General features: G+C 37.2%; 1 protein-coding gene across 2 annotated transcripts in view; it reads right to left on the reverse strand.

The window, feature by feature from the left end:
• Positions 1-4,655: 4,655 nt before the first annotated feature.
• LOC133529815 (large neutral amino acids transporter small subunit 1) overlaps positions 4,656-14,462 on the reverse strand; it is a 68,091-nt gene continuing 58,284 nt past the window's right edge. For both annotated transcript variants that reach the window (XM_061867626.1, XM_061867625.1), the window contains exons 6-13: positions 13,961-14,054; positions 13,456-13,597; positions 12,319-12,449; positions 10,659-10,827; positions 10,038-10,131; positions 9,577-9,735; positions 8,386-8,441; positions 4,656-7,575 (exon numbers count right to left, since the gene is read on the reverse strand). In XM_061867626.1, coding sequence (XP_061723610.1) covers positions 7,573-7,575; positions 8,386-8,441; positions 9,577-9,735; positions 10,038-10,131; positions 10,659-10,827; positions 12,319-12,449; positions 13,456-13,597; positions 13,961-14,054 — 848 coding nt within the window. In that variant the 3' untranslated portion in view covers positions 4,656-7,572. The remainder of the gene's footprint in view (positions 7,576-8,385; positions 8,442-9,576; positions 9,736-10,037; positions 10,132-10,658; positions 10,828-12,318; positions 12,450-13,455; positions 13,598-13,960; positions 14,055-14,462) is intronic.

Here is a 14,462-nt window from a genome sequence, read left to right on the forward strand (position 1 = left end):
AGGTTTAACTTGGTGCAGAGTAGCCACAGACAGACGAGAATGGAGAAGACTGGAGGAGGCCTTTGCCAATTGGCAACCAGATGAGCAACAGTGGAATAAGAACGAAATTTACGAGTATTGAACGGCATCTGTCAAAAAAAGGCTTATAATAATATAATAAATAATAATTTATTATATTTAGTTTCTTCCCCCCCATAAAACTTGCTTTGGCGTGAAGTGTCAATGTATAGTTTATGTTTCTGCTTTAGGCCACAAGATGGCAGACCTTCAAACGCGCACGGCCCCTATAAAGCACAATGAATGACTGTAAGGATTGTGTTTGTACATACCAGACTAAAATGAAACAACTAATTTACAAATTATAATCTATAATTATTGACCTATATACACAAAAATAGCTTAAATTTAATGATGGAAGCGCTGGTGGCCTAGCGGTAAGAGCGTGCAACTTGCAATCCGGAGGTCGCGGGTTCAAACCCCGCCTCGTACCAATGAGTTTTCGGAACTTATGTACGAAATATCATTTGATATTTACCAGTTGCTTTTCGGTGAAGGAAAACATCGTGAGGAAACCGGACTAATCCCAACAAGGCCTAGTTTACCCTCTGGGTTGGAAGGGCAGTCGCTTTTGTAAAAATTAGTGCCTACGCCAAATCTTGGGATTAGTTGTCAAGCGGACCCCAGGCTCCCATGAGCCGTGGCAAAATGCCGGGACAACGCGAGGAAGAAGAAAGAGAGCTTAAATTTAATGATGCTTCTCTAATATCAGATTCTTACAAATAGTAAAAAGTTTAAAATTCGTTAACACAACATCACCACTAAACGACACAATAACTTTAGCATGCTTCCAATAATCCTATTTCTTTTTCATCAACTTCAGTAGCATTTTAGTATCATCTATTTGTGTCTTCTGTCTTTTTTTCTGTTTTTCCACCGGCTTTTGCTTAGGCTGTGGCGGTTTTCTTTCGTCCTTTGATACCAGAGACTTGGCAAACCTTAGCTGCTTATTTTCTTTTACATTTACGAGGTCGTTGCTCTTAGCGGCCAATTCTTTTATCATGGACACCTTTTTTTTCTCTGATGTGGGATCTTTTCCCGACGTTTTCTTTTTCGTGATCTTACCCACAAGTTTGGTTTCAATCTTGTCTCCTTTTGGTGACTTGTTCATGAGTTTCAACTTGTTCTTTCCCATTTTAACCATGTCTTTTGAGTTGTTTTACTTTAATGACTGATATATTCAATTTTAAAATCTTGAATTCAATAGAATTAGAAATACTGCTTGCAGTCTTGCAGTACGTGCTGTGAGATCCGCACGTGAAATAGTTGTTTTGGTAATTTGACAGTTAATCTGACAGTGACAGTTGTAAGGATACGTTCAAAAATAATACTAACATAATATGGCCGGCCAATATTCGGATGTCTGTGCGGAAAGAGAAGAGTCGTGGAATGTATGGTGCAAAGAGCATATAATCACTGTATGGGGCCCGATACATTCCACGACTCTTCTCTTTTCGAATCAGAATCAGGGGGCCTACCGCGAAAACCGAAATTCGCAATTTGCGGGGATCTTTCTCTTTTACTCTCACTAAAATGTAATTAGAGTGACAGAGAAAAATGCCCGCAATTGACGAATTTCGATTTTCCCGGTAGCCGCCCAAGGCACCCTACCAAACGACCAGAATTTAGGGCAATTTTTTATTTAAAAGTAAAGTGCCAATTACATCCACACTTTATCAGGCCTGATATCAGACCCGATTTCGGGCCCGGAAAAGAATATTTTTCCGTTTCACCAAATATCAGCACATAGTTAGTTAGCATATTTGAAATGTAAAAAAATGGTTCATATGCAAAAATATCAAACATTGAACATTTTTGGCAATTAGAGACAAGGTATTTTTTACATTTCTAATATTGTTAACAATGTGCTGATATTCCGTGAAACGATTATCAGGCCCGACATCGGGAAGTGTGGATGTAATTGGCACATAAGTGTTTTTAGGGTTCCGTAGCCAAATGGCAAAAAACGGAACCCTTATAGATTCGTCATGTCCGTCTGTCTGTCCGATTCTGTCACAGCCACTTTTTTCCGAAACTATAAAAGCTATACTGTTCAAACTTGGTAAGTAGATGTATTCTATGAACCGCATTATGATGTTCACACAAAAATAGAAAAAAAAACAATAAATTTTGGGGGTTCCCCATACTTAGAACTGAAACTCAAAAAATCTTTTTTCATCAAACTCATACGTGTGGGGTATCTATGGATAGGTCTTTAAAAATGATATTGAGGTTTCTAATATCATTTTTTTCTAAACTGAAAAGTTTGCGCGAGAGACACTTCCAAAGTGGTAAAAAGTGTGTCCCCCCCCCCCGTAACTTCTAAAATAACAGAATGAAAAATCTAAAAAAAATATATGATATACATTGCCATGCAAACTTCCACCGAAAATTGGTTCGAACGAGATCTAGTAAGTAGTTTTTTTTTTAATACGTCATAAAAATTTAAAAAAAAAATTTTTTTCATCAAACCCATACGTGTGGGGTATCTATGGATAGGTCTTCAAAAATGATATTTAGGTTTCTAATATCATTTTTTTCTAAACTGAATAGTTTGCGCGAGAGACACTTCCAAAGTGAAAAAATGTGTGTCCCCCCCCCTGTAACTTCTAAAATAACAGAATGAAAAATCTAAAAAAAATATATGATATACATTGCCATGCAAACTTCCACCGAAAATTGGTTCGAACGAGATCTAGTAAGTAGTTTTTTTTAATACGTCATAAAAATTTAAAAAAAAAATTTTTTTCATCAAACCCATACGTGTGGGGTATCTATGGATAGGTCTTCAAAAATGATATTTAGGTTTCTAATATCATTTTTTTCTAAACTGAATAGTTTGCGCGAGAGACACTTCCAAAGTGAAAAAATGTGTGTCCCCCCCCCTGTAACTTCTAAAATAACAGAATGAAAAATCTAAAAAAAATATATGATATACATTACCATGCAAACTTCCACCGAAAATTGGTTTGAACGAGATCTAGTGAATAGTTTTTTTTTAATACGTCAATAAATTAAAAAAAAAAATTTTTTCATCAAACCCATACGTGTGGGGTATCTATGGATAGGTCTTCAAAAATGATATTTAGGTTCCTAACATCATTTTTTTCTAAACTGAATAGTTTGCGCGAGAGACAGTTCCAAAGTGGTAAAATGTGTGTCCAAAGTGGTAAAATGTTGAACAAGATCTAGCAAGTAGATTTTTTTTTAATACGTCTTAAATGGTACGGAACCCTTCATGCGCGAGTCCGACTCGCACTTGGCCGCTTTTTTATTATGTCTTAATCTGATTGTATTCCTTTGTATAGATTAATATATTAACCATAAATGTGACCGTAGTTAATAAAATATATTTTTAATTATATAGTCTGTCAAGCTATTGACAGACTATATATACGAATACGGAAGGTGGAGATAACTTTACCTTCCATATATAAGAACTCAATCTTTTTTTTTTGTTTGTTAATGTATAGATTTCAAATTGAGTAAGTTATTCAATAAGCATTTTAAGCTTTTATTTTGTGTAAGATTGACTTGATTGAAAAAGGTTTACTGGTAAAGAATGCCTCATGGCATTAAGTCCGCCTTTTGTACAGTCAGCGTCAAATACTTTGTAGCAGTCAAAGTGGCCAAATAGTTCGGTACACCATACTAAATATAGGGTGTACCGAACTATTTGGCTACTTTGGTTGCTACAAAGTATTTGACGCTGACTGTACTATAAGGTTTTCTTTTGTGCAATAAAGATTAAATAAATAAATAAGATATCAAATTCTTGATTGATTTTAAACGTACCCCTCAATGATGAAAAAGTTGCCAGGCACAGAAAAAAATCTTAGTTTTAGTAGGCTTTTCGCCACCTTTCGCCAATATTATCTTCCTTCACTTCATTTTCTACGAAATATTCGCGTATAAGTAAGTAACATCACGAATTAGTCGATACGTGTGCAGAATGACGTAAAATATGGGCAAATATATATTCAGCGAAGTGAATGAGGTAAATGTGCGCTCGCCATTCGCGTTATCATTCACCTAGCCATTTGCAAGGGTGTAACCTCACGAGTTCGTCAACTAAGCTCAGTTACAGACAGGCAGATAGCACTAACCTAGTCTTAACCGTCTGCGGTCAATATGTCGTTTATTATTATAAGCACCAAGGAACATTCGCACAATGAATAGACCGCGACCCAGGAACAGATTTCCATAACCAATTGCCTACTGGGCGATAACTCGTCGTATAGTGATTAACAGCTATTTATTATGAACCCTCGTAGACGGCAGCTGCCGCTCCGTGGGTGGGTTGAGGAATGGCAGCCACCGAAACACGTAAAAAAACAATCATCGTCTCCCGTTTGATACTTTGTCAGGCGATAGTTTAGATACTAGGTATTATGAATTTTTTACATGTTCATGTGATCATCTGCCGGTCTTTCCACCGCGATACAACATGTTGACTACTTTTTTACCTAGCTAGCGGGAGGCGATAACTGACGATATATGCTCCTGGCCCGCGGTCTAGAATAAATGCTTTGCGCGCATTTAAGTGACCAGGGCACGCGCAGTAGTTAAACTATATAAATGCAAAATAATACTCAAAATGTTTGTTTAACAATTTATTATTGTCATACTGTGTCCATCATGCGAGTACATCTGATGCAACACATACGGCGACACATATAACATTACACTTAGTATAGTAATTGATGTAATTCATACATGTGAGTGCAGACAGAAAACAAATGCAAGTGTTTACATAGTAACAAGTGAAAATAAATAAGTTTGTTCTGTCTTTATGGGTCAAATTGTTTTGGCGTTTATTTTAATCCTTTTAGTACGACTTTTCGTCGTCATTTTTTATTAAATAAAAAAATACAGAGTACAACTGTACAAATCCAATTTAGGTTTGAGACAACGATGATGTGTAATTTTTTTATACATTATCGGGTAGCAAATAAGCGTTCATAGTAGCAATGTAATTTGTTACAATGTAGTAAGGACACCAAATATTTTTTAAATGATACAGCTAAAATGTTGCATATAACTTGTCAAAATAACATAATAGACATTTATACTATGCGTATCTGACTAAAATACAATCTCATAGTTTTAAATTAAAATGAGCAAAAGAAACATTTTCATGTTATAACCTTAACTATATTTAATTAAAAATACCAACAATTTAAAATTGAGGCAGTTGCATTTTGGAATGTTCTGTATGTTTTTCTTCATTATATACAAAATTACAAACAAAATAATCTATCAAAAAGCATAAAAAATATTTAAAAAAATCAATACATGTACTTAATTACTTACACTAGGCTTATAAATAATATGTATTAACACTCGAGGTGAATCTTTGGGAGGCTTAAAAAAGTAGGCACAGCCAAAAAATATTATTAGTTGACAAAAAAACATGGCAACGACAATTAAACTTACAAAGCTTTTATCAGAAAGTGATTCCTGTAGATTTTTTTGAAACAATATACTCAAAATAATAGTCAGTTGATTTACGACTGTACTATAATGCAATAATGCATACACTGCCAGTCTGCCAGCAATTCGCCAGGCGCCGAAACGACTACCGCCCGGTTTCGCTCGAAACGCATAGCACTCGCTTGAATGTGTTATAGAATGGCATTTGATTCAATTAGACCTGGATTTCATTTCAATAAATATTGGTGTTTTTTTAATTCCTTTTTATAAAAAAAAAACTTGCATTAAAATTCACAAGTTTTCATGGAATTGGCCCATGGTATAGTAAATTATTTAAATATGCAACCAATGAGGGAGTCTGGTCGAACATCTTTATGCTCTATTGCTCTTAGTATAGGTCACTGCTACTAACTACAAACTTGTACTTACAGACGGTTGTAAAAAAGGTTTAATGTCGCAAACACTATACTTTTCCCTTTTTCATGTTAAAGTTTAAAAGGTTTTTACAGCTTTTGTCCTGTCGAACGCCCCAGGTTACGCTGGAGAGCCGTGCTGAGGGCGTATCTGCGCGAACTCCGAGTCAACAATTGGCAAGAAGTAGCGCAGGAGTGAGAAAAGTGGCGCTGTCTTGTGTCGGAGAAGGAGGAGTAAGTATTTACAGAATAAGTACAGAACAGGTGGATAAGACGTTCATTTTGCGATTTCATAGGTGGTTTTTATAAGGTCTATAAATAAATTAAGTTTTAACAAGCAGAAATGTCTGCGAACGATGCTATTAAGCTTAGAATAAATTTTAAAGTGGAAAAAATTACTGTCTTGCGTGAGACTTCAATTCCTGGATCCAGAGGCCGTGAGTTCAAATCTCACCCAAGACAGTAATTTTTCCACTTTTACATTTATTCTAGATCTATAAATATGTTTAAACACGCTACCTTACAAATTTTAAGCTACAATTTACTTGGAATAAATAAGGTTAGGAAAGATATATGGGAATTTGTTTTACTTGTTTCCATCGTTTTAGGTTTAGTACAAATTTTCCATTTAAACATCCTGACTCACCCATCCGGTTCGAAGGACCATGAATTCAACACCTTTTGATTGATGTATATTTTGTTTCGTCTAAAGATATATCTTACAACTGCCTGTTAGTACCTAATCTCTCAATTATAATTGAGATACATATAAAAGCTACTAGTTATAATACAAAATTATGAAAGTATTGTCATTTTCGAGGTCATAAAAATAACAAAGCGTTACAATGAGATTACAGCTCAGTTTGAATCTCAAATTCTAATTGTTCTATGCTATTTTCATGAAAGAGAATAGAACACTTAAAAAACTCATCTAAACATGAGATGATGGTCCCAATAGGTTTTATGAATACACCACATAAACCTATTCAAGTCCAATTTTTATGTATGTATGTTAAATGTAATACTCGTAAAAGAATGTACTTGAAATTACTAATAATGAGATGGTACTTAAAACCCTTATATCTTTCTGACAATCATTAGGTTAGCAAATGTCATCTTAAATACATGTATTTAAATTTGACAACAGTCAACAAGACTTACATTTACACATTTACATAAACGATAGTATAAAAACACCTCTGATATTTTTATCATTACATCAGTGTTCGTATATTAAAATTTGATAAATATTATAAAAGCACATTTATATGACCGTTCAAACTATACTCTGCCAAACCCACTTTGTCAATAGAAAAAAGCGCGATATTAAAGTTTTGTATCAAAAACCGACCCTTCGCGCCAATGTTTTTCAAATTTCCCGCCTTTTTCTACTCACGGGAATGGCTTGTCAAACTAAATCTCCTAACATGAAATAGAACACTGGCAACATTGATTATTATTTCTTACACTGACATGACTAAAGTTACCAGAGACAATGAAAACGGCCGTCTATATATTTTTTTATTTGGAAGCCTACGCTATTCGTGATTTTGTTGATTTCGTGGTTTAGTTTATTTTTAATATTATCTACATTTTATAGTTCTTTGATAACTGGAATGCATTGGGAATGGTCGGATATGTGAGCGAGAATCTTGCATCCGTGAGCCGTTCACTGAAAAAAAAAAGAAAAATCAGCAATTATCATCAACACGAGCTGAATTTGTGCTCGCTCATGTTTGGTGCGCCTTAAATTAGAAACCTTTCTTAGGGCCTACCGCTAAAACCGAAATTCGGCAATTTCGGGGATCTTTCTCTTTTACTCCCACTAAGACGTAATTAGACTGACAGAGAAAAATGCCTGCAATTGATGAACTTCGATTTTCGCGGTTACAGCCCTGTTTCACAATGTCCAAGTAAAGTCCTGAATAAGCTACTTGCCACTTATCTGACGAATAAAGTCATCGATTGCGTTTCACAATCATCAAATAAGCTGGTAGATAAAGTGCTAAGTTTTGCATGAAATTTCAGTTCATTTATTTGTTAATTAGCTATCCGATACTTTACTTGGACATTGAGAAACAGGCCCTTAAATAAATAAAAGATTGTACCAAAAATGTTTTTTTTTTTTACCAAAAATTTATTTACAATTTAAATATTGTGAATGATGTTCTGATATTTCGTGAAACAGGAAACCTGGCCATCGGAAGTCCACGGTACACCGGCCCCGCTTCTAAAGTGACTTCAAAAGTGTCGTTATAATAAGCGCTATTGTATCCGAGTAATCGGTGAACATATGCTCTGGCACACCCAGTTTCTAGTAGAAAAAGGTGAAAAAAAGGTAGGGGTTGTCCCCCCCAAAGAAAATTTGAATTTCGAGCCTTTTTCTACTGACGTACTGGGTGTGCCATAGTTTAGATTTCGACGAATTTAAAACTTCCCCCTTTTTTGAAGTCGGTTTTTATAATTAATATTTAGTAATTACCTTCGTCTTCGGTCTAACTGCCAATGTCAGTTTTTGTATAAGATGAGTTGCTGCCGCTGCAAGAGAAAATAAACAATGGTTGATTTATGTATATTGTCAACATGGCACCATACTATATTTTAGGGGGATTTGGATGAAGGATTATTCCCTAAGTTAGTGGGCAAACTTTCTTCTTGGGTGGAGCAAAATTTAAAAAAAAATCAGAAGAGGGCCAGAAATGCGTTTTGATTTGAAACCGTTAATTAAGTCTATTATTTTGAACATAAAAAGTACGTGACGGAAAAGAAAACAGATTTATTTAGTTATCAGAAATCACAGCTTACTATTTACATCGTAAAAGAGTATTCTATTGTTAAAAACAATGATAAAAAACCGGCCAAGAGCATGTCGGGCCATGCTCAGAGTAGGGTTCCGTAGTTAGTCTTCCGTCACAATAAGCTAAACTGGAGCTTAAAGTATGGTAGATTGTTAACCAAGGGATGAACTGTGGGTGTACGTCTTTTTACTATGAAGGTGAAACTTTTTGCGATAACTCGAAAACAGCTAAACTGATCATATCCCATTTGGGGGTTCCCCATACCTAGATCTGAAACTCAAAAAATCTTTTTTCATCAAACCCATACGTGTGGGGTATCTATGGATAGGTCTTCAAAAATGATGTTGAGGTTTCTAATATCATTTTTTTTTAAATGAATAGTTTGCGCGAGAGACAATGGTACGGAACCCTTCATGCGCGAGTCCGACTCGCACTTGGCCGCTTTTTATTTATTAATTTCTTATCTTTTTTTTTTTTATAAAAGTAATTAAATATTGTATATATATATAGCGTTGTTGCATCACGGGCATTACATTTAATTTAACCAAACAATTGAAAACTGTGACATATCAATGTCATTTCGAACATCGATCGTCCGAGATAGTACTTAATACGTTTAGTAGCAAATGTATAAACATAAGTACTCCTACGAAGAGCGGTTGACGACACATGACGTCACACACATACGTCACGGCTCCCCGCTCCGTGTACCTACATTAGACTGCACTGATAGTACTATCCTGGAGTTCTTCATTCTTCATCAGAAGAGCTTAATTTGAGGAGTATATCGAACACGTACTAAAGACTAATCAATATATAAACAAGCCCTAAGGCAAGTGTACATGCTCGTGAGGTCCAGAGCAATTAGTACTCACTGGTGAGAGACGCCAGGCCCCGCACCTTGGTGCGAGGGTGCAGCAGCAGGAGATAGACAGGGACGGCAGTTAGGATCATGAGACAGCCTATGCCGGTGTCTATGGGGGACGCTATTGCTGGTACGACTACGACCAGAAGAGTCGCTATGATGTATATTGCTGAAATAAAAGGACAAGGCTTTAGAAAAGAGATAAAATTGGTGACAACGCGAAGTGGATGGTACATGACATGGCGAAAATATATATTTTATGGGCTCAATTTTTTAAAGACTATCGCGTGAACCGATCGTCTACGTCTATTTAGTCATTTTTAACTCTTTCGTTTGTACACGTACTCCACTTAGGTAGGTAACAACAGGTGGTAATGCAGAAGGATTGAAGCTCTTCCTTCTTTCCCTGCTTACTTTTTATATGCTGGTCTTCTCTGACCTTTAACCGATAATGACGAAGTGGTCACTAACCAGGGAAGAATAGGTTGACCTTGATGGGGCGCTCAAGTTCGGGCCGCGTCCACCGCAGTACCGGCAGACATACCACCGCTGCACCGATACTCAACTGCAAATAGATAACAAAAATATTATTGCAATGAAGATAAACGTATCAGCATTTCTGGCTTTTGAACTAATAGGTCCTTAGAGTATTTAACCAAATGGAGACTGTCTGAAATTTTCTGTACAAAACAGTCTGCCGATTTTGCATGGCACGACAAATGCTAGGTAAACTTCAGTCCGCACAATAAGTATGACTTGAGTTTGTGAGTGAGCCGAGGATTTCGACAGAGGGGTAAACTCTTAAAGGCGATTTCGGTTGGTTAAATTCTCAAAGAATAGGTCGGCTGTCGTAAATTCCCAGGAAAATTATGGAGGTGATTATAGGTAGATGTATAGGGGTTAAGACATCTATTCTTTTCAGGACACTTTCCGCTGAGAGGGGCAGAGATCGGTCTTTACTATAAACAACAATTTATTTTGTAACTATAGAGACTTCAATTTCGAAGAGTGATACAGAAACCAAAGACAATTCAGCTGTGTCTGTGATCTGATGATCTGAATCTGACTGACCCACTGATGTTCAAGACTCACCCAGGTAGCGAAGCCCACGTAGTTGATGAGCACGAAGATGTCAGAGCTCATGAGGTACATCAAGGACAGCAGCGCCACGGCCAGTACCGCCGGCGCTGGAGTGGCGCGGGATGAAACCATGGTTAGCATCTCTGGCATCTGGCCTTGGGCCGCACCGGCGTAGAACAGGCTGAAATTTTTAAAAGTAATAAAGGGACTGGACCTCTAATTGGATTTTTGGAAGACCACTTTATACCTGAGCGCAATAGTTTTTCTCCCAGTGGGCTTAACTGGCTTATGTAGGTATATGTAACTGGTGTAGGTATGTTTTTTTTTCTGTTTGTTACTTCATAACTCCGTCATTTCTGAACCAATTTTGAAAATTATTTTTTTGCTTGATACTATTTGCATTATATATATATATATATATATATATATATATATACAGATTGGTCCCGTTTTTGTCAAAACTCAGTTCTGATGATGGGATCCATGAGGAATCGAGGGAACTCTTCAAATGTGACGAGCATACATATAGTGATTTTTGTATTTCCATCAACTAATCAAGCATTTACATTTAAAAAGTGAAATTTGATGAAGTGGAACTGCTAATGATGATTAGAATGGAACTCTTCAACGACGCATAGTTCACGCTTGGCGATTTGTCCTCTTCGTTGTGTTTGTGAAGCAAATTAGATTTTTAAGATAATTTTTTGTCAAGTTTGAGTTCAGACGATGGGGTCCATGAGGCATCGAGGGAACTCCTCAAATGTTAAAGGCATAGGTATATATAGTGATCTTAGTATTTTCATCATCAAATCAAGCATTTACATTTGTAGAAGTGACATTTGATGAAGCGGAACTGCTGATGATGAACAGAATGGAACTCTTCAACGCCGCATAGTTCACGTTTGGCAATTTGTACTCTTCGCATGTTTGTAAAGCAGTTAAGTTTTCAAGGTACATTTTTGTCAAGCTTGAGTTTTGATGATGGATTCCATGAGGAATTGAGGGTACTTCTCAACTCTTTTAAGCAAACTTATAGCCATTTTTAATATTATTTAATGCATGGTGTGAAATAATTTATTTTAAATAAAGTCGAGTAGGTACTCTATTGCGGGTATTTTACCAGTCTTTTTAATTTCATTTTATGAAATCCAAAATCAGCAATAATCTTTCAAATCAACAATAATCAATCTTTTCGGTCTCCCTCACTGAAGTCGGTTGTTTTTTCTTAAAAAATATTATCTTCTGTCAGTTAATTATAAACCTACCTACGTAGCTAAATAGGAGAGTATAATATATACGAGGAAATATTAAAGGTAAAGTGTGCTTGAGAAAATCGAATATCTTGGCACAAAATATGCACTAATGGTTATAAAAAAACCGGACAAGTGCGAGTCGGATTCGCCCACCGAGGGTTCCGTCCTTTTTAGGATTTGTTTTTATAGCGGCAACATAAATACATTATCTGTGAATATTTCAACTGTCTAGGTATCACGGTTCATGAGATACAGCCTGGCGACAGACGGACAGACATACAGACAGACGGACCCATTTTACCCTTTGGGTACGGAACCCTAAAAAAAAATAGCAAATGTTAAACTTGCGATGATTGTCTAACTAACAGTAGCACACACACCCAAAGAAAATGTAATTGGTCACTTTTTCTGACACTCACCGAGAAGAAGTCAAAAGTACACCGTTGACAGCGCCGAAGGTAGAAGCTGCGACGAATAGCGGGATGGAAAGCGCAAACGCTCCGAACAAGCGCTCAGCGAACATTACAGCTACTGCCGGAGTTCCTAGCATCTACAAAACAAGTTTTTTTTTTTCATATTAGTACCAGGATTTATAGTATACGGTTAACTTACTCGTCAAACGTTGTAGTGCCTAATTGTTTTCTATCGTAATTTCTCGGAAACGCTCGTAGTTGTCATACTACTTCAGTCAACGTCAGTACTTTTTGTACTGAGACTGACTGAAATAGCAAGACACGTTCTTACGTTTCCGTGAATATACGATGGAAAATAATTATGGACTCCATCTCTACTATCTCTAGTAAGGTAAGGTATTATTTTCATCAACGGGTAATTAAGTGTTGATGTTGGCACGATTGGTAAATTTACCAAATTGTTAAGCGCTTATTACTTAGATCTACCTTTTCAGCGGACACTTTCTGCTATCTTTGTGGAGGAACAGGGAAACAATATGGACGCAATACCTATCTTAGAGCATCAGGTCAGGTCAGCAGAAATAGGGACTATGTTTGTATGGAAAGAAGGTTTCGAGGCGGATCTCTAGGTAAGAAAGTAGGTCTGGAGGGTGAAATAGTTCCTTGCCTTCGCGGGAGAGAGCGTGGTGTAGAAAGCCACATTGGTGAAAGTGTACACGATGGTAAAGAAAGCGCAGGAGATACCGATGGCGCGCGGCAGGTTCCGGATGGGGTTACTTAGCTCTTCGATGATGAAGTTTAGAGATAACAAGAAAGTCGTAGTCTTTCGAATGCTGATTGGACCTTTCATATGTTATTTTCAGGGTCCAGTTTGAGACCACAGGAAAGTAAAATGGTTGCTTACCTCCGTGGGAGAAAGCGTGGTATAGAAAACAACATTGGTGAAGGTGTATGGTGTATACTATGGTGACCAAAGCGACGGAGATTCAGATGGCGCACGGCAGGTTCCAGATGTGGTCTCTTAGCTCTTCGGTGATGAAGTTTAGAGATAACAAAAAAGACGTAGTCTTTCGAATGCGGATCTTTTGTTATTTTCTTGCAGGGTCCAGTTTGAGACCACAGGACATTAGAATGGTTGCTTACCTCCTTGGGAGAGAGCGTGGTATAGAAAGCCACATTGGTGAAGGTGTACACGATGGTCACCAAAGCCACGGAGATACCGATGGCGCGCGGCAGGTTCCGAACGGGGTCTTTAAGCTCTTCGATTATGAAGTTAAGGTAGTTCCTGTTGATAACAAGAAGTTAAAAATAAAAATAAATTACTAAGTGCGTTAGGTGTTGAACGTATTGTAAAGAGAGTAAAAACGAGTGCAGGTATTTAGATATTTATGAGAGCCTTGGATATTCCGATATATCTGATAAACGTGATCATTTTAAAGCCTAAATTTAATTATTTTAAAATAGGCAAGCTGGTGGACATCAGGTTCTGTCAATGCCTTTCCACAGTTTTGGTGATTGACCATTTATTTTATTCTAAACTTGACCGCATGACTTTTTTATAATGGATATCGGTACACAAAAGAAATTGAACTAATATTGACGCCAATCGATCTTCTCACAGCCACCCACACAACAACTCATAACCTACCATCCGTTATAAGCGAAGAGTCCAGAGTAGAAGGAGAGAAAGATGGATGTGACGTCACTTGACGTCCCCTCGAAAGTGAAATGCTGCGTTTGACCTGGAAACAATAATAAATCATATTTATTTCTGTGTAGAAAAGTGTTTCTGCTAGATGCCTATAAGTGTCGGTGTGTCCCTACTTTTTTTTAATACTACGTCGGTGGCAAACAAGCATACGGCCCGCTTGATGGTAAGCAGTATCCGTAGCCTATGTACGCCTGCAACTCCAGAGGAGTTACATGCGCGTTGCCGACCCTAACCCCCTCCCACCCCTCGTTGAGCTCTGGCAACCTTACTCACCGGCAGGAACACAACACTATGAGTAGGGTCTAGTGTTATTTGGCTGCAGTTTTCTGTAAGATGGAGGTACTTCCCCAGTTGGGCTCTGCTCTAGATCTGGAATGACATCCGCTGTGCTGTGCCCTACCACACAAAGCGAGATGACATTCTGAGGTGTCTACAAGTA

Source organism: Cydia pomonella, chromosome 21 (genome assembly GCF_033807575.1).
Source record: "Cydia pomonella isolate Wapato2018A chromosome 21, ilCydPomo1, whole genome shotgun sequence".
Taxonomy (NCBI): domain Eukaryota; kingdom Metazoa; phylum Arthropoda; class Insecta; order Lepidoptera; family Tortricidae; genus Cydia; species Cydia pomonella.